The sequence below is a fragment of the Melospiza georgiana genome, chromosome 1 (genome assembly GCF_028018845.1).
Source record: "Melospiza georgiana isolate bMelGeo1 chromosome 1, bMelGeo1.pri, whole genome shotgun sequence".
NCBI lineage: Eukaryota > Metazoa > Chordata > Aves > Passeriformes > Passerellidae > Melospiza > Melospiza georgiana.
In genome coordinates this window covers 16,596,233-16,617,503 of record NC_080430.1, presented here as the reverse complement: position 1 = coordinate 16,617,503, position 21,271 = coordinate 16,596,233, and the positions used below count along the sequence as shown (strand labels likewise).

The 21,271-nt window shown below is 37.1% G+C and overlaps 1 protein-coding gene across 1 annotated transcript in view; it reads right to left on the bottom strand.

The window, feature by feature from the left end:
- Positions 1-21,271, bottom strand: part of MPP7 (MAGUK p55 scaffold protein 7) — a 146,844-nt gene that overhangs the window by 49,359 nt on the left and 76,214 nt on the right. Inside the window, exons 5-6 of the mRNA XM_058023683.1 lie at positions 16,117-16,194; positions 11,133-11,213 (exon numbers count right to left, since the gene is read on the bottom strand). Of these exons, the coding sequence (XP_057879666.1) occupies positions 11,133-11,213; positions 16,117-16,194 (159 nt within the window). The remainder of the gene's footprint in view (positions 1-11,132; positions 11,214-16,116; positions 16,195-21,271) is intronic.

Genomic DNA, 21,271 nt, shown 5'->3' with positions numbered 1-21,271 from the left:
TTAGAAATTTAAATAGTGAACAGTCATCAACAGAAACTTTGTAGCGACTCAAACCAACCTTTAGGAGAGCCAACAGCTGCAACAAGAGAGCGGCACTGCCAAGGCAGCGGAGCACATTACTGCCCTGGCAGCACAGTCAGCAAAATGGAACAAAATGGCCCATGACTGCGCTGTCCCAGTGCACAGCCTGCATCATTAGCACCAGCCACCTTCTCTGGCAGTTCAGCTTCAACTCCATCAGGTGAGACACAGACATTTTCCCACCTCTTTGCTTTGCCACGGTGCCAGGAACTGCCACTGAGGCTGGCACAGGAAAGTTTCACTTGATGAGAAAAGTAACTTTATCAGCAACCACAGCAATGTGCCCCTCAACTCACCTGGCAGAGCTCATGCTCCAGAGAGCTCCAGCCATATTATGCTTTCCTTTGAGATAAGGTTACAGAAGAAACAAAAAAGTATGAAAATGTTGGTGGAGAAAATTATTCAAGATTGGCAAGATTAATTAATGAGTAATTTGCATAAAATTAGAATAATGTGAGTAATGTCATCCAGCAACAGATACCAAAGCAGAAAAGTCGAAAAGAGCTGGGAGAAGACTGAAGCATGGAAGGAAAGACCATTGAGAGCATCAGAATGGAAGGAGAAGCACAGAAGTCATAAAAACCAAACATGTGCAAGAATTTACAGAACAGTACAATAAACCTGGAGAAAGCTGAATCACTCTGGTGATGGCATACAGACTCTATCCACTGTGTGGTAAAGCAGCCATCAGAAATCAACAGCACATGACAATCGCTTCACCACCAACTCTGCCTGCTAAGGGACTGTGTGCAATCTAACCCCAATACAAAACAAGGCAGGTGAGGACAGGCATCTCAATCAGCAGATAAGAGCAATCACATTAGCTGAACACTCCATCTCAGCTAAAGCATGAAGTATAATCCAGAAGCAGAAGCAAGCAGTAAAATTACAGGCAGGAGGAACTCAGTTGTGCTGCTGAAGTAGCCAGAGGATGGCAAGAGTAAGAGCAAAAAATATTTTTTACAAGCTACAGTAAACACATATTAAGTAGAGAAGTAGTATTATTCTCTCCAATGCTGCACTAATCCAATCACTTTCCAAGAGAAATCTGTGATTTTCTGTTCTGTACAAAATTCCCAAGTTAAATATATAGAGTACATAATGTTAAAGAAATCAGTTAACTTCTAGTTAAATCAATTTGCTTTTGCCAGTGAAGACCACTCACACTATTCAATCAACATAAGCAAAAATCTTTGACAGGGACAGTAAAAAAATTAAATATGGTCCTTTAACTTAAGCATAATTTTATGTTCATAATCAGGAAACCAATGGGTGTACTAAGTAAGAGATAAAAAATCTGGGCTAATTTACTTCCTTTCATCCTGCAAATGATATCTTTTGCTATATATCCTTTATAAAAATATACAGAAATTATATATTGTATGAGAAGACAGCAGATATGTACAAAACAGAAAATAACATTCCACGCTTGCAAGTGTATTTGCATGCTTGCATCTGTACTTAAACTAAAATTGCCCTCTACTTTAAGCTTGTCCAGCTGGCAATTAAATCCCTTTCTCTTCCAATCTTTGATGTAGCTGGGTCACAGCAGTGGTTCAAAATAATAACACATACTGTGTATATGTGTGGTTTTGAGTTCTTAATATGTACCGTAGACTAATGATCTTAGCACAGCAACATCTCAGCTGGATCAATACTCAGTATATATTACTTTTTCTTCTTTATTATGGTGGACTTTATTCATGACTATGTGCACTGTCTCTCACAAAAGGGTAATTTCCTTGCCTGAAAATGCTATTTCTTGATTTCAGATTCACCAGTCTGAACTGATGGGTTTACCTGCAGCTGGTAGCCAGACGGCAACAGCCAACAGAAAAATGAACTTTCTGCATCTTCAGACCCCCGCTTCCTCTGGCTCAGTGTTCACAGCCCCTGGAGATGCTTCCCAAATCAAACTGTTCTCAGTGTTCACAGAAACACACACTCCATCCATCCGTGTCATCTGGTAAAGGTGTTAATACCCTTCCAGATGACAGCCCTATGTTTTCCCTCAGTTGTGGATACCAGCGAAAAAAGTTCTGATTTTAAATCAATAGCAAAGAATTTGAACAGTCTGTTTCACATTCGCAACATGATTCATGTAGCTCAAGTGTCCTTGAAGCTCTAAGCCCTGTTTAAGTAACTTCCAAGAGTACAAATAGATGGCTGTCAGAGTGGAAAATGCCGAGACAGCAGCACTGTTTCAATATCTTGGCAATCCTTAATCGATTCCTTTTTAGAAAAAGTGGCATCTTCCAAAGAATATTAAGTGTCTACAGTGGTAGCACATACCTTTTCTTGGTTTAAAACCATCCAAAGGCACCCCAAAGAAATCATATGAAAACATTAAAGAAAGTAAAAGCTGAGGATGCATTTGCCTTTTCTAAAAAAGATAATGACTCTAGGAATGACTCAGCCTTTATTTGACATTGGCATCATGTCTAAAGTCCTCAAAAGAAAAAAATATATTGATCCAAAAGGTTAAAAGAATTTGAATAAACCTAATTCCCCCAGAAAATAACAACATGTATTGATCTATGATAAGGAGGTCTTAAATTCAGCTACAGAGCACTCCTACTATGTGGAAACCTAAAGAAAAATGAAGTAGAAACGAGGAGACTGTTGAACAGAGAGTCCAAACACAATATGGTCCAACAAATGCAAAAGAAAAACACCACTGAAGGAAAAAGCAGCATAAAAAGATGACATCTAAAGAAAGGGACTATTTGCTTTATATTGTGTAGTTTCTCCAATTCACTAGTTCATTTTCAGTAGATGAATGGAATTACTACTTGAAAGGGATGTGATTTTATCTGTCGTGACTTTTTCCTCCTCCTAAATTACTGGCCTTGCTGCCAACTGGTATGTTCTGTATCTGAACGCTGTAGTTACATGCACGCGATTCAACGTTCTTAGGTGGGTGAGAGTTGGTTCCCTCATGTCGGAAAGTTTGTATATATAACCAAAGAATTTCTTTGATTTACTTTTCAGATTTTATATTTTCTGCTGCCAACCTGCCTGGCTTCACTTTTGTTTATGTTATCTATCCCTTTGCTTATTACATGTTGGCTGCTAGTGAGCATTCTCATATCCATACGTCTAAGATGGACAGAAGCTCTGCACTGGACATGAGCCGAGTTATCATCAGATGGACCTGAGAGCATTTCCAGAGTAACATGGTGGTTGTTACTTAAATATATTCATGCACTATATTCATTCACCTCCCTTGTATCATTTTGTCTCAATGCTTCTATTATGTTGTGCATTGTTACATGTCAGTTCCTACAACAATAAGAGTGTGCCCCAACTGGTTTCTGATTTTCTCTGCCTGACAGATGTGAAAAATCATGGCTTTTCTTGCTGTTTTTAGAAGGAATATTTCACCATTATATATTTTTTTACTTACTCCATGCAAGTAACATTCCAAAAATAAAGACAGCAACAAATTTTTCCAGCTCTCCTTATCCAGAAGAATTTTCTTTACTTTTTTTTTTTAATTATGGGTGCAAGCATAAACGGAAAACGGAAGTTAAGGTTTAAAGTTGAAAAGAGTTACAAATAAAATATATTTTTCCTCCAGCTGGTTGCCAAAAGATGTGATGGATAGCTTCCCAAAGTGGCAAATAATTTAAAGACACAAAACACTGGGGAGAAGGATTTCAGTCATTTGCCAAGGAAAGTCTCCCAGCACTGTCCCTGCTGCCCCAGCTTCATGCTGGTATGCTCAGAACATCTATGGGATATCTGTCCATCAACCAATGCCATTGAACCCTCAATGGTCCTTGCCAATTGTTGCAGTCATTTGCATCTATTAATTTGGGGAAAAATAAATATTTCTATCTCCCTGCTGATACTTCACAGCATACCATCAAAACTCAAGCACATTGTTGTAGATTTACAAATTAATGGCATCTGATTTTGCAAGTAAGGATTACATAGGTAACTCTTCAGTTGACATATGAAGTACATTGTACTCCAGCTCACCATATTAATAAATCTAAAGTGTTTGTACAGTAAAATATCTTCATATATGAGCACTGTTTGTACAGTAAAATCTCTTCATATATGAGCACAATTCCTACAAACAGTCCTACCAATACATCTTCCAGATCACTGATGAGTAAATAGTTAAAGATCATGGGAAATTATGCTTCCTAAACTAGTTTAGAATAGATACTGTAGATGCTGTAGTTTGTGTTACCATTTGTAACCATAAGTATTTCATGTAGAGGTGAACAGACTCCCAAGACATGTGCCCAAAGCAGAAAACATTGGTACATCTGGAAATACAGGTCTCTAAGGTGACAGGGCCAAAAGGTGCCCAAGTGCCTAGGACACAGTAGCAGCCCAAATGTAGCTCAGATCTTAATGGACCTGAAATTTGTATTTGAGTTCTTCAGATACAAAACCTGAACAGTTGTAGGCAAATCCCAACAATTTCCAGTGGAAAATGTTGACTTTGCAGAAAACACATAGCTCAGTGAAAAAGCCCTGATGGAAAAATCTTCAGCAGGTCTAATTACAAAGGAAATGTTGGAAAGAAGACAAAGTTTAGATTCACTTTATTTTTTTTTAATTACATGCTACATGAAATGCTTCATGAACTTTTCAAAGCAAAAATGGATTTTGTTTTATATTATTATAGCTCAGTATTTTCTCTCTGTGCTTTGTATGTTGAAGTTCCTGTAGAAAAAAGCCCACAGTTTCCTGGACATTAATTTACATTGCTGAATCTCATCAGTGACTGAAAGGCAGCTTTAGAAGACTCTGCTGATAAACACTTAAAATGTTTGCTTTTTTAACAGAACAAGCCACACTTTGATCTGAACAGTCTTTTAGAGCCACTATGCAAGCCTACTAAGCCTCAGATGGCAGGGATGATGGTATTAGCACTTGTTTATGAAACAAAGGGTAGAATTTACAAATTTCTCAGCAATTCAGGACAGGACAATGTTAAAGGTATGCTTCATGTTCAAAGAAGCACTATTTCTTTTTTTAAAAAAACCTTATCAAATACAGAAATTTGATTTGAAAACTAAGAACAAAGTGTCCTGGGCTTCATTATCTGCAGTTTCAGTTTTGTTTAATGCATGGTTCTGTTCTGAAGGAAAGCCAAAGAGGTGAAATTAGATGAAAATATTTACAAATGTAAATTATTTTGTGAAACTGAAAGTCAAGTGTACCACAAATGAATTGCAAATAAAACAGCAAGCTTAAGTCCTGCTCGCAATTTGCTGGTGTATGCATCTTTGCCATTTGAAAGCAATTAAACCCCCCACCCCCCAACTTAAAATAAAGGATCTGTATTTTGTATGAAACAGTAACATTCCCAGTCATACAAGTGCAGTTTTTCCTTCACTCTGCAAGTAATCTTAAAGTTAACTTCCAAAATTTTGTTCATTCTATGGTAATAGAAAACAAGAAAAATACTGCATGTCCACTTCTTGCTCCCCTTGGCTATAGGTACATGCCCCAAAGTGACCCAAATACTTTACATTCCATGAGAGACTGAACTCATTCACAGTCCTGTCGGGTGCCCTTGTTTAGGTACCTGGTTTATGTTTCAGACTAGCAGCTGGCAAACCTTCCAGCACACATAAACAGAATTTAAACTCCACTGAAACAGGCAGAACCACCATTGCAGCAGCTTTGTTTTCTCCAGGTCATAAAGGTATAAACATTCTTCAGAGTAGTTTTAGCACAGTGGCATTAACTTTGGAAATAATTATTGTTCTGCCCATTACACCAATGACCACAACGGAGATATTTTATATAATTAAAAACACACTTAATTTACCCTACTAGAGATTAACTTAAATGGTTAATTGCTTATTTTGATATGAAATGATCACAAATGTAATTGCTGTTCTAAAGACAAAATTAAACATTATTTAGATCTGAATATGTCCCAAGCCTGTCTCAAAGTTAGTGTAATTGGGATAATATTGTCCAATGGACTAAGAGATGGTTCTTTCTATAACAGTCTTTTCTGTTCACAGCCACAGCAATAAAGTAAGTGCCTAAAATGTTAAATCCTATAGTTATTTGTTTCAGTTTTTCTAATAATTTTAAAAATAAATAAAAATGATGCTCTTCTGTTATGGCACCATCCCAAAAGAACACAGCTTTTTCCAGCTTGTTAGAAAAGGAACTGAAGTCTAGTTAATCAAGACAGTTTTTAACTAAATGTGGAAAAAAATTTGGAAGCTTTAAAGTCTTTCATTCTTAGCTTGATCATCTGTAATTTGTACATCCCCTTTCTTACTGGACTTCTGCCCTGTTACTGACAGACCTACTCTAGTGACACTTCACTTCCTCCTATTTCCATCCCTACTAACAGGTAAGACCATTTCACTAGCCTGTTGTGACACGTTCATTAAATAGCCAAAATTAAATTCCTTTCTAGGTGTATTTTGTGTTAGCATCTTGAATCTCAGTCTTCCAGTTAAATATTCCAACTTACACAATTGCATGACAATGAAAAATATTTTGTCTATAGAGAATTAAGGAAAAAAAAGCTCAGTGCTCTCAACAGCAATACTTCCTGACTCATAAAACCCCTAAATTTTTATAAAGACACTTCTCTCAATTGCACTGGTACCTACCTGATACATCATAATTTTTAAATTTTTGTCATTACTTTCAGAATTCCGTACAACTCTCCTCTTTGAGAGGAGACATTACTTTTTGCTATCACATAAGTTCCGTAAATTTGGGGAAATGATAAATCACTAAAGCTGAAAATACTTATTTCTTTGTGCTATTCATATTTTGTACAAAAGCACTCACAGGAGTGTCCACTCTTAAATCAGAAATACCATTTCTTGATGTATATCTCAAGTATATATTCTAGTCCTCATGTTTAAAAACAGCTTAAGAGTTTAACATGCCAAAGTTAAAATTATGGTAAATAACCAGAACTATAAATGTATTGAAATTTACATTGTTGTGTTTGTGTGTGAGGTGCATGGGCACTGTGTTTTGTTGTTTTTATTAAATTGCAGTGGAATGTATACCTTGAAGACACAAAACTTATAGGTATACATATTCATGGCCAGGCCAACCTGCAGGCAGTGCTGTGCAGATCTGGTTGGAATGGTGTCTGGATCTAAGCAAGGACATATTTGGGTGATTTGAAACACCAACAGATCAGCCTTGAGTCTGCCTGCCCAGCTATCTGCAAATGTATTTTAGATTTCTGAAAGCACAGTTTCTGTCTGGTGAAAGGTCTGGAGGTGAAGCCACATGAAGAGTGGATGAGGTCACTATTCTTGTATTTGTGGGGTGCCCCGTGGCAGGAAGGAATGATAAATCTGACTCTATGTTCTTAGAAGGCTAATTTATTGTTTTATTATACTATATTATATTAAAGAATATTAAACTAAACTGTACTAAAGAATACAGAAAGGATACTTACAGAAAGCTAAAAGATAATAATGAAAACTCGTGACTCCTTCCAGAATCCTAACACAGCTTGATTGTGATTGGTCATTAAGTCAAAACAATTCACATGAAACCAATGAAACAATCACCAGCTGGATAAACAATCTCCAAATACATTCCACATGTAAGCACAACACAGGAGAAGCAAATGAGATAAGAATTTGTCTTCCTTCTTCTCTGAGGCTTTTCAGCTTCCCAGGAGAAAATCCTGGGCAAGGAGATTTTTCAGAAAATATGATGGTGACACACTATGTCAGTTCAGCCTGGAGGAGACTGAGACAGTTTCCCCATGAGGAGAAGGGGAGGGACAGACACGGATCCCATCTCTGTGGTGACCAGTGACAGGATCTGAGGGAATGGCCTGAAGGTGTGGCAGGGGATATTTAGGCTGGATGCCACAGGGTGGTTGGGCACTGGAACAGACTCCCCCATGGAAGTGGTCACAGCCCCAAGAGTGACACTTGGCTGTATTTGGTCAATGCTCTCAGGCTCATGGTGTGATTCTTTGTGCAGGGCCAGGAGTTGAACTCCGATGATCCTTGTGGGTCCATTTCAACTCAGGTTATTCTATACTTCTATTTCAAAGAGCTAATTTCTGGTCTGCTTAAAAATAACATAAGAGTATTCAACTGGATTTTGGTTCTAGGGTATGGAAATACTATTCTGTTTCTTGATATCTTTAACAAGGTAAAGCAAGATTAAAGAATGCAAACCCTAAGTCCTTATTCAGTGCTGGAAATTAAAAATAATAAGTGTGGCTGGCCTGTGTCCACAGGGCTACACAATTATATTTTAAATCCAGAACGCAAATGAAATGTCTAACACGCAGTTAAACAAATCCACTTGATTTCCCAGAGCTACGTGCTCTGTTCTACTTCCAGAGTTCTGTTTTAATCAGAAAAGATAAACCACAATCATTATTAGTTCATTTAATTATGGTAAGTGATGCCACATTTGAGAGTAGGGGAAAAAAACCCACTCTGTAACTGGATACTTCATGCAGTTTTTAACTGACTAGAAATGCCCAATTTATTTTTCTTTCCAGAAGAAAATGCACCTGACAAAACCTTGGAATTACTTCTAGGACATTCTGAAAATCTAAGGTCTGATAAATATAACTGCCTCAGAGAAACTACTTTCTTCTTTAAAATATATCTCTGTGGATGAAAATGACAAGCACCACAAACGTGTTGAAGTTTTACTCATCAGATGCAAACACTTAGAAATATATTCAACAAAAGAATTTTGTAATACAGAATCAAAATAATAGAAACATTTAGTGAATCAGACATGATTAGAAACCTCTCCCAGCCTTTCTTGGCCCATTAACCAAACCTGCAAAGTTATAAACACCTTGCTAGACCTGTCCTCTTACAGGATCAGACTTGTGGAGGCAGTGATGTAGTGCAGTAAACTAATCCCAAGAATCCTTTACCATGCATAAACATTAGAGCAGAGCTTTAGGAAAGTGGAAGCTCTCCTGGCTCCAGCTAACATTGCTGTTTTAAATCTGGTCAGGAGAGGAAAGCTTCCCCTGCAAGATAATGTACAGCCATATTAAGTCAATCCCAAATTAAGCCATATATGTTTTTAGATAAAGTCTATGGAACATCATTGGAAAAGATAGATCAGTTATCCCAAGAAATTTCAGGTGTGTAACAAAGAGCTGTTCTAGCCATCATTTTGTCCCAGGAATCTAGAACAAAACTAAGAAACCCTCTCTAGCCATAAAACTAATAGCAGAGGGCTAGAAAAGGTTATGCAAGATACAGTATAAGCTCAGATACAACTGAAGGGACTAGGGTTCCTCTGGGGAGGAACTGGAAGTATTGAGGAAATGTTCTTCCTTTCCTTTTCTGTCCAAGAGAGAGCAGGGGAGATCAAGAGAAGAATCTCAACTACAGCCTCTGACTGAATGCAGCACAGTCACCTGGTCTATGTGACGGAGGAGGGAGCAGTGGTAATTTACCATCACTCTGAGCCATGTTTGCCATGACATGGCAGGGGGAGAAGACAATGGACAAGCAAAATACCTTGCACACCATCAGTTCTTACCCCTACATCACACAAACACCTGCAAGGTGCCACACAAACACCTGCAAGGCCCCTGCAGGGAAAGGAATTGTGTGCCTTGTGTGGGATTAGGCAGTCTGGCCATGCAAGGCTTGGTGCCCTGCAGCTGGGATCTCCCCCTGCAGCCAAGAAAGACATTTGCTAAGTTACTGCAGTTGTTCAATCACATTAACCACTCTGAAGGGAGGCACTTGTTTCCCTGAAATCCCAGTAAGATTATCACATTGCCTTTCACTGCTACCAAGGAACAGACAGTGAGAGTGAGCGTGTGAGGGAATGAGTCAGAGAAAGCAAGAAAAGCAGAGGGAGAGACACAGTTGTGGCAAAGGAGCTGTCTTCAGGCTCAGCCCATCAAAGCTTCAGAAGTATGAAGCACACATGGACAATCATTAAGAAAACACCTACAGTGAAGCTTAGGATCTCTGCAATTTCATGCACCAACAATTCCTCTTCTAATATGCCATTGGCATTACTTACCCCTTCAAAGAAAAGATAGCTTGTGGTTTTACAAACTATGGAAAAAGCATCAGTGCAAAAATCATCTAAAAGCAGGTGTAACTGATCTTTACAATTTTGTAGCACTTTGAAGATATCATAGTTTCTCAGGTTTTGAGATCAGTATTTATAGTATTTATAGTTAAGATAAAATAGCAACTGTCTTTAAAGGAGTTCCTTTCCACTCTGCAGTTTTCTTTTCAATTTATCAACTGCTACATTTAATTATCATTTCAATATGCATCTCAATATGCACTGAGATCTTCTTTCTCTTAACAATGGAAAAAATATGATCCTGTGCATCAACAATGATACATAAGGGAGGTTCTGACTGGATAGAAGGCAGTTTTCACTAGAAGGGTAATTAGGAATTGGAAGAGGCCACATGGAAGATTTATAGAATGCTTGTTCCCAGACCTTTATTTCCAAGACCTGATGGGAAAAGCCCTCAGCAACCTACTGTGAACTCGGTGTTGACCCTGCTTAGAGCAGCATATTGAACCAGACAACCTCCACCCAACCTCAGAGACTCAGCGATTCTACAGTCTACTGTCAGATAAAAGGTATCAAGTTCCTTGAAAATACCACAGAGAAACCCAGGAGTTTTATGGAAGTTTTCAAAATTAGATGTTTTAAAAAACATTATCCATCATGAATTTTGTCTTGAGTACCAGGCTGCACTCTTTATGCATGATGCAGTTCAATCAATGATATTTATGATTGATCAATGATACCTTTTACTAAAAGTACAGTTGCAACAAACTTATGAAGCCCATGCATTAAAAGATAGCAAAAGAAAAAGAAATTATCTACTTTTAAAAATATCCTTTGCAAATAAATGATTCCTTTTATAAGTACAAGTAACAGCATAATAATTTACAGACAACATTTAATGTGTTTCTTCATCACAGGTATTTCTGATTAACACTGCATACATTCTAAAACAGTACTTGTTAAAGCAGACAAACTCACACACAGCCCAAGGAAGCTGATGCACACAACAATGCAGAATGCACTTTGCAGGTGCAACTCATCCTCACCTTGAGATTGGGTTTTGCAAGGAGTTTCAACAGCTCTCTGATCTCACTGCTCAGTGGTTTGCTCTGCAGCTCCTCAGCCAGCTGGGTGGGAGATTGAATCAACACAAAGACCATTAGCAAAGCGTTGTTTTACCCAGTGCATCAGTGACAACCCAGAATCTATCTTGCTCAAGGTTACTGCTTTCCAGCATGCTCAAACAGAAGCCAGCATGAAGGAAAACACCATCAATCACCGTGCTTCTGTTTCTGGCCCTCAGTGGACCAGATTTAAGCCAGGCCTTTTGGCTCAGTTTAACACAAGTAATCATTTTTGGCAAGGGTGCAGCCAGATCACATTCTGATTTATAGCAAAGGGGGCAAATCCCAGCACTTCATTTAAGTGAATGGTCCTTTGCGTGCAGACAAAGAACTGCTTGTAAAAATGACTGGATCAAACTTTGACACTGTCTATAAAAAACAGTTTCGAATGAGGTGGTGAAATCCACACTGCTTCCAAAAACCCACAGTAGCTGTGCTGTTTAGGACTGGGATAAGAAAGCAAAGTGCCCCTACAGTGCAAGCAATCTGAACTTTTTATTATGTTTACACATACACTGGAAGGAGCTTGTTAAACGTGAAGCAAGTTAATCATAATATAATTTATAACAGGTCATCAGCAATTCAAGCCTGTAAAATGCACAAACTGTGTCCTAACAACAAGATCAGTAATTTATGTTTGGTTATACTACAAAATTGTGGCTTGGTGAACAATAGACCAGCAGTCTAACTTTTAATCCCATGGCTATTTGGCTCACATCTTGGGTTTTCTTATCATGCCCTTCTCAACTAATTTGGACCCAAGAGGCATATTTTACTGCAAGATTTTAGACTCAAACTATTTTTCCAGAAGAAAGAAAACCTAAAATGCATTTCCCAACACTGAACTTTGGTTTAAAATTCTGAAGCTACATGGCTCATAATGCAAAACATGACTTCAGATAATCACTTGTTTTTTTTGCATTAAATCAGTATAATAAAAATGTCTCAAAGGAAGATTGGCTATTTGCAGCATGTAATTTTATTTGTCTAACCTAATTTTTAATTTGTACTTTTATTTTGTATACATTTTCAAGATAAATGGATGGATGTATATTTTGCATAATTATATATAATAGATAAATCTAGATATTTGAAGAAGCCTTTATAGACATCAGACATAGTTTGAATACCTTTTTTTCTTTTAACCTTCAAATTAAACAGTGTCAAAAATTCATCACCTACAATCCTACAGAGTTTTAACCATAATTCATAGCTAAGAACATCCAGCAAGTATCTCTCGGTGCTAATATTAATAATGTTTGTGTCTTAATACCAAAATATTAGAAAACAATCTCTGTAGGTAAAGTCAGGATTAAATACTTTTAGACACAAAGCCAAATATTGAAGTAATCTGACTGCAATTGAGTCTGCATGTTGGAAAAGCCCTGCAAAGCTGAAAATATTCTGTGATAGGAATGACAGCAGGTCTATGACATGGGTTACCTTTGGATCTCTTTTCATTCTTTAGATTATGCTGCTCATACTGGAAAATACAATCTATTAATTTGTGTTTCATTGATGGAGACAAGCAACCAATCAGTAGAATGACCATTTCAGCATTTCTCCTCAGATGAACTGTGCACAAGTATTAACTCCAGCAGAACTGGTATTGGGCAAACATACATACATAAGGCTTAGAACAGTGAGAAAAAACACTTACTTACTGTTTAAACAGATGTTTTAAACTTACAATTTAGTAAATTTTTTTCAGAGACAATTTAAAACTTGTTTTCTCTCATGTGATTTATACTGTTTTCCAAATATTTTCATTAAGGATTTAGGCACATTTAATACCTTGTGATAGAAGAGGAGGAAAACAAAGATTGAAAGACTAAATTGTGTTTTCAGATTAGCAAACAGATACCACCTCAGCTGTTCTAGACTGGATTTTTATTTGCTGTTATTGTTGTTGTTGTTAAAGTGCTGAGATTTGAAACAGATACCAGCAGCAGTACCTGGCATACTTGGGACACACTGACACAGAGAGATCTCCTCCTGTGCCAAAGACTGCAGGAAAATCTGCCTGAAAACCTCCTCTATGATCTCTTGAGGGAACCACAACATTTCAAAAAGCTCTTTATGGAAAGCTGCCACTAAAGAGAGGGGAAGAAAAGCAAGGGAGAGGGCCAGATGTAGAATGAGGCTGGTAAGGTGGAGAGCACCAAGGACCACTCTTTAAAGTTTCTGGACAAAGTTCTGAAACTTCTTTTGCCAGAACAGTTTTCTACCAACCTTGAGGCCTTATTTGCTGTATACAGCTATCCTGCCAGTGATATTGTTGTGGTTTAGGAATGGTATTCTCCAATTTAGTAATCCCACTAAAACCATGCACCACTTTCCCTTCCCTCTCCAACTGGAGGCACAAATGTAAGATCACAGGATGAGGTAAGAACAATTTAATGGAAATGACAATGAAATAAGACAATGTACTATACTGTATGTATGTACTATCACTAAATAAGTAATAGCAACATATTAGTAACAAAAGGTGTAAGAAAATAAATTATTCATATGGAAAAACTCCCTGATAATACACAATGCTAGTTTGCTCTTTCCACCCCCTTTTCTTGACTAGAACAAACCCTTTCTTCCTGGGAAGAGATCCCTTTCACCATCTCTGAACTGACATGAGGTAGGATGGAATAACCTCCATGTCCTAACCATGCCCTCTCCCAGCCAGTGCAAAAAATTAACACTGTCCTGACTGAAACCAAGAGAGGTGTTTAGATCATTTGCACGAAATCATTGAGCCTTAAGTCAGACACTGCTGCTCCAAAATAAGAAGCAAACAGAATGTGTGATAAATTCAGCCTAAAAGTCCCTGAGGGAGAGGAGAGAGAAGGTATGGCAGTTGGGAATATGAAAATGTTTAGAAAATCCTTGCCACAATTGTTACTTCTAAAATTGCTTTAAAAAATACCACAAGAATAAAAACACACTCCTTGAACAGTTGTATTTATGACAGCAGCACCTCAGATTTGGGTTTAAAATCAAGCAGGAAATATCTACTTGCTAATAAAAATATCACCTTCTTTAACTATAGAACAGTTACTATCAGTAGGAAGAGAAAACAGTAATTTAAAGGCTATTGAAATGAAACTGTGTTTAATAACACACCATGTTAACCAACAAGCTCTCAAATCCCTGAAGTTGATAACCAGTCAGACAAACATGCCAAAAAATGAATAGCATTTTAAACCTGAAACTTCATGAGTATGGGAGGTACAAAGCCCACTGCATGGAATTTTGCTTCCTCAAAACTACCAAAACATAGAAAATCCTGCAATGTGCTAGCCTGAGTGCAGTCCCCAAAGGACATCCTTACCCTATGAGACAGTGCCCATAAAAGCCAGTTCACCTACAAATAATTAATGAAGAAGCAGCCAGAGCATCTATTAAAAAGAAGCTGTACATTTGAAGTAGGTAGATGCCTAGACACAATCATGTTCCAACATATGCATTTAAAAACACCACCACATGTACATAATAGTACATTCATGGGGTTAAAAGCCCCAACCTGTCTAACTGAGGAGTAACAGAGTACTTAAATTTGGAGATTTCCAAAACCATACATTTTAAATGGGTCTGAACAAAGAATGAGATTGCTCAGCATTTCTAAAAGTATCAAAAACTAAGTTTTGCATCCAAAAATAAGAAATTATTTTTATGAAGAATTTTAGCCCAGAGATCTATAACACAAATATTAGCAAGGATTATTAATATGTCAGCAAGAACTTAATGAAGAGAATTTCAACCAGCTTTCTAATTTTCAAAATTACTATCAACATTCAAAGCTATGTGAAGGTTAAAAAAATATTACTAATACATGCCTGATGTCAAGGCTAATGCATTATTATAGTTGGTATGTTACAGGATATAGCTCTCCTCCCACTGAAACATGATTAAATTATCATGTATCCTTTTTTCAATAGTCTCAAAAAAGTCTAATTTATTTTTTTGTTAAAATGCTACCAATCTAAATTCACAACTTTTAATTATATGTAAAATTTAAAAACCAAAATCTATTAATTATATAAAAAGATAGTTAAGATTTTAAAACATCTATAAAGTATGTGAAGTTTCAAACATGCTGTATTGGAAATGGATCCTAACACATATTGCCTTTTCCAAAAAGCAACCTGACATCATCAATTGCAACAAAGATTTCTGGATTTCACCTAAACCACAGTTTATTAAACATTTCTCTATTCTGGCCTACCTCAAGGTTCAGTCATAGTTTATACAGGTGTGTTCACAATTCATCTGAATCCTAGAATTAACCAAATAGCAAGAAATGGCAGGTTGGATTTTTTTCCTTGAAAATAAAAATTATAGTAACAGGAAATTAACTACTCCATCAATGCTGACCACTTTTACAATTTATTTTTTGGTTATGAAGGTAATTTGGAAGGCTCCAATATCAATAAATCACTACTGTACTTTTTCTTAAATAGTTTTGATTTTTTTCAACAAACCTCCATTCTAGGCATTTCATATGCTTCATTTCTGTAATATTATTTGTCATTTCTCGTGTTCTGTCAGCAGTGCTGCTATCTCATTTGTCTTTATTTTTCCAAAGCATTCCTCTTGTCTGTGACTTTCTCAAAACACTAACAGTTGACAGGTTTTTCCCTCCCAGTAGTTCCAACCTGTAATTTTTATTGCTTAGTTACTAAAGCAGAACAAGAGGCTACCTAGATACAATGTTTTTATAACATGCAAGTGAATAAAAATCAAAGTAATATCAGCAACAAGCCCAGTGATGACAGAAGCTTTGGAAACCTTTGCAGCTTCTTCTGATTTCAGCTCAGAGGATTACATTCATATGTTTGCACTGTGAAGAGCTCTGCTTGCAGACAGTTTTTTAGTAGACTTGGTACCAGTGATCTCAGCAGGGGACACTTACATCATCTGCCAAGGCTGCTGCACCATGGAGTATGGGCATCGGGTTCTGTTTTTCATAATAATGCAGTTTTTCATGAATCTGGAAGACAATAGTACAGAGTGGTAAGTTTATTTAGCAGCATGAGAAACGGTACAGAATAACCCTGTTGAGTCTGTTGACTGTCAGTAACTAAACATCCTTATAGTAACCTACAGGCAGCAATCATGTAAATGCAATTCATCATCATCCTCTGTTGAAGTGCTAAGAATATGAAATCAGATGGAAAAAATGCTCAGTATGCAGACCAACCCACAGAAAAACTAAACATTTGTGATTTTTCTCTCCTGGCTTTCTCTGTCCATATTTCTAACATATTGCTTCAAGTATCAATTACATTTTATATTGCTGCTGAAAACACAAAGCATAAAGTGTTTATCCCCAAGATGGATATAAAAAGCCCTGTAAATTATGATTTATGAAGTGAAATAATAGCTTGCCACCCACATCTTGACAGACAACTTGATGGAGCGGCTGCCATCATTAAAATAATTCAGAAACAAGGGCAGAGGAGTGCTAATATTAATTCTAACACATCTGAGACAAGGAGGCAGTCCTACAGCAAGTTAAGATTTTTAATTAATAATTATCAACATTAAAGATGCACTGTGCTTTGGTTCTTCCTAAAAGGGAAAAGATACACCATTATTTAAACACCACCCTGTTCCCTCCTCCACAAGTTATGCATTTCAAAATTTAGATTTTTTCCCGTATGAATGCTTTTAAAACCAAAGGATTTTAAGACTCCTAACAAGTTTCTTTGTAGCTGTTTCAGAGTAGCATAAAAGACTATATTAAACATTTAAATTTATCAACATTATTTTTTTTGAAGATACGTGGATATACAAATATCAATTAAAATCTAAAAAAAATAAGACAATAGTAGTCTGAACTAATGTAAATATAACCATTCTTAGATTTTGTGCTTTAGTTCTGCTGTTCTGAAGGAGGCATGAACTCCAGATGGTTGGAGGAGTTGCAGAAGGAGCTAAATCAGGGACTTCTGTGCTTGGCAAGGAGGGGAAAACAAGGTCTGGCAGAGGCCGTGGGGTGCAGAAATTGGCTGGGGACTCGCTCATGTCCTTGGGAAACAGGAGCCCCAGTGATACCCAGCACTCCCCAGCACACTGCTGGGGGAGGAGCAGGACAGATGCCAGACAGCACGGACAGATTTAAAGAGCAAGCAAACCACTCTTTCCACATTGAAACTGTTCAGAGTTGACCAGATAATCTCCATTTTGCACCAAATGTTCCCTCCAGCCTTCCCCACTTCTTCCACATTTGCTTTTCCCTGCTTACTTCTCCCCTGAGTGAGCAGCACTCACTCCTCTCACTGCCTAGGACCTCCTCACTCTTTAATTTAAAGGTCATTCTTTAAGCCCATTCTTTTTAATTCACACTGAACTTTCACAAATATGTCCATAACAAGATAATACCATGTCAGTGACACTTGTGCTTGCCATTTTTCCTGTCTTCTGCTGTGCTTCATAACCCTAAGTCCACATCTGTTTTTCCTCATTCAGTCTGTACATTCTTCGAAGTGAAGAGCATGTTAATACAATATGGCATAGCAAGGTCTAAGTCTTGATTGATTCCTTCATCATTTCTGCAACTTTAACAAGACTATTTCAGTAGGTCATTGGTTAAAGAATGCTGAAGTTCTGACATATCATGGTTAATTATGAAGGCACTACAGTCACTTAATTTATAAACTGTAAAATAATTTGTTCTAATCTGGAAACTACATGGAAAGCACTACTGTCTCCAGAAGATGAATCTGAATTTTGCATTGCTTACGTAGACATTGTGTACTCAGCAATTACTGAGAGTAATTCATACTGGATTTCACAAAACTGTAACCAAACAACTTCATATTTCTAGCTCACAAAGCAGAGAAACTAAACAGAACAAGGAGTTGCAGCTCCCTGGGTTTGGCAGAAGTTTGTGATTTACTTGGACTGTTAACTTGAACAACTAAAAGGCATAGTAAATCAAAAAGTCTCAAAACCATAATTTTTGATTGCTTCGATAACATCCTGATTTTATCCAGATTGAGCTTCTGTCAACTCTGAGGTCAGAAGCAGTAGTCTATATTACCCCCCCAGTTTCTCAAAAACAGAAGAGCCACTGCTGATTAAGCTTCTTTTATCCTGGACAACCTGTACATATCTTTAATACTGAAATAAATAAAAGGAAAAAGTCAACCAAACAAAAAAAACAGTCGAGATAGCCTTGTTTAACCCATCTTTGAGAAAAATGTTACACAATTGTAAATTCACACAACAAAAAATAGGTTTTCAAGATGGCACAGTGTAACCTGAACTTGTTATTGGCTCTGTCTATAGCCAGAAATTGCAGAAAAGACTGAAAACAAATTTTTATTTTCCTAAAAGTGGATATTAGATTCCAGTTAAGCATTTAAGGACAATAATTTAGGTCATTAAGGTCAATCATTAGTGAGGAGTTGTGGAGAGTAACTGCCTAACCAAAAAAAACCAGAAGCTAAACATGTAAGCAGGAAAATTTAATTGCTACTAGACAGTTCTAGATATTTGCTTTTTCTACATCAGGTTGAAAATTTTATTAATTTACTGTACTAGCACTGTACTAGCAATAAAAGAGTGACTCTAGAGATAATCATTTCATGGTCTATGGTAACAGACACTGCAACTTCAGCACACTTCCATTCAAGATGCAATACAGAATGGGTTTTTCCCTCAAATATCTGATTTGACAGTAGTTTGCCTTCTTAGTTGAATCTATTTTTAAAATCAGATCATTAGATGACAACATCTGTCTTCCACATCTTTGTAATTTAAAGGATATACCTACAGAAATGAAAAACCACTGGTGCACCAAGATGCAATTAATGTGCAATACAGGGATTATCTTTCATATTAGTATAAAATTACCACATACATCATAAAAAACAGTTACCTCACACCTCTAACTTCTGGATCAGTAATGTATCCATAATGCATGCAGCACTTTTATATAATATATTCCTGGATGCAGTAACACAGGAGATTTAGAGCAACTCCACTGATAACGCAAAAATTTCAGGGAGGCAAAAATGTATTTTCAGACAACTCCTTCCCTCCTTGTGTCTAAAATTGTATTGCAAGATTATTTGTTCCACAATTTCCCCCATAGATCACAGCACTGCTGACCGGCCTCTAATTCTTCATGCTGTATTTTTAGGCCTGTTTTGAAGACAAGTACAGCACTTGCCTTTTCCTACTCACTGGGCACTAGGTCATCTCTGTTGTCTTTCAAGAGTGACAGAAAACATTTGCAAGCTCACCTGGTAGCCTTTGAATCTGCCAGACTTCAGGGTGATGAATGACTGCATTTATGATAAACACCTTTAGAGAAACTACTGTGCACACAGCCATATGCTTTGGCAACCTCCCCACATGCTGTCTTTCAGGTAATTATTTTCCCAAATACAAAATTGTTACATCGTGCTAATACATACACGCCAAGCACTGCATTTCCAAATTTCAATTCTTATACAAATAGAATTTGAAATTTGAATACCTAGATTAAGTGACTACATAGATGAAAATGAATAATGTCAAGTAGCCAAACACAGAAATGAAAAGCAAAACAGGACAAGGTGGTGCAAATAGTTCACCCCTTTACAAACATCACTCAATGAAATTCAACTCTAATAGAAGTTAAAACCACTCTGGAACACTTTCAGAGAAGTATGAGAGAGGATTCAAAAACAGAGGCAAGAGCATTCACCTACTCAAGATAAGATGTGTCATATTTGTGGCCATGTGTTTGAGCTTCAAGCTAAAGAGTTCTATTTCATACAAAAGGCAATTTTAGCTTACAGTGTGATACTGGATGTCCAGTAACGCTAATACCATGGCCTTATTTCTACTAGAAACTTAAACAATGTATGGAAAATACAGGAGTGTGTCGTGCTTAAAAGTAGGAAATATAGTACATCTGTTTCAAGTTCTTCTGACATTTACATGTAAAGCCTCAATGCAGAAAATCTCTTCACAGATGAGACCAAGTCTGTCAAAGCAAGAATTATATATTGTAAATAAAGCATAAAAAGCTGCTCTGCTGAACAGATAACTAAGTTGTGCGTGGGTTTTTTTGGTTTTTTTTTATGACTACCTATTCTTTTCACTGTAGAGTAAGAAGATCTATGAGGTTCTGCAAAAACTGACAATCTACTCTGACATTATGCCCCAAGAGGGAAAAATAATAATTTGCAAATTAATACAATTTTTAGCACACGTGTAAGCAAGAAAAATTGTTTCTGGATTTTCCCAGAGAGCCTGAATTAAGCTTTCTATGATAAACACAGTAGTGTCCTCAGCCAGGACTATTTCAAAACCCAAGAGGAGCTTTCCAAGTCAGAAAAATAAGAATCTTAAGCAAAGAGTCCTACAAAATAAGCTTAATTTCTCCTTTTAGATTTCTTCATTTCCATGTACAGTTCTAATATCATATGATTGAAAATAAAACAGGGAAGTGGAATAAGCATGTACCAAAGGTGCCAAAGAGTTAACAGAAGACAAACTTAGTCTTTTTGACAGAACAGTTGGCATAGGAAAAAAGTATATGTTAAAATACAATATGCAAACATTTGTAGCCCAAAAAGCACTGGCCATCAATGAGCCACACCAGCACATCAAGGACAAGAGCTGTCACACACATCGTGTGAAAGAAAATGTTCTGCCAACCACACAAGGGTGTCACCAGCTACTCAGACATGTCAACACCTCTGGGTAAGAGCTTTTTTTGTGGCAATGACACCTTCCTGACAGGAGGTGCTGAAGAGGATCTCATGAGCATGTGAGTATTTGCACTGACCATCATTCTGGGGCAGACAGCAATTCTAGACTAGAATACTTCTCCTTTTGAGAAACATCAGAAGCTCACACCCTCTTATGAGTTGTATAAACATTCCCTTACTTGGGTTTTATTTCATGAGATGAGATATCACTCAGCATAAAGATACTGTACCTGCAAAATTCATTTCAGCACCACATCATACACATTTCCGGGGTTTTCCTCTGGACTATCCTAGTCTTGCCTGCTGAATACACATTAGCAGCCAATGTGCTTGTTGACTTTCAGCAGAAAGGAACCC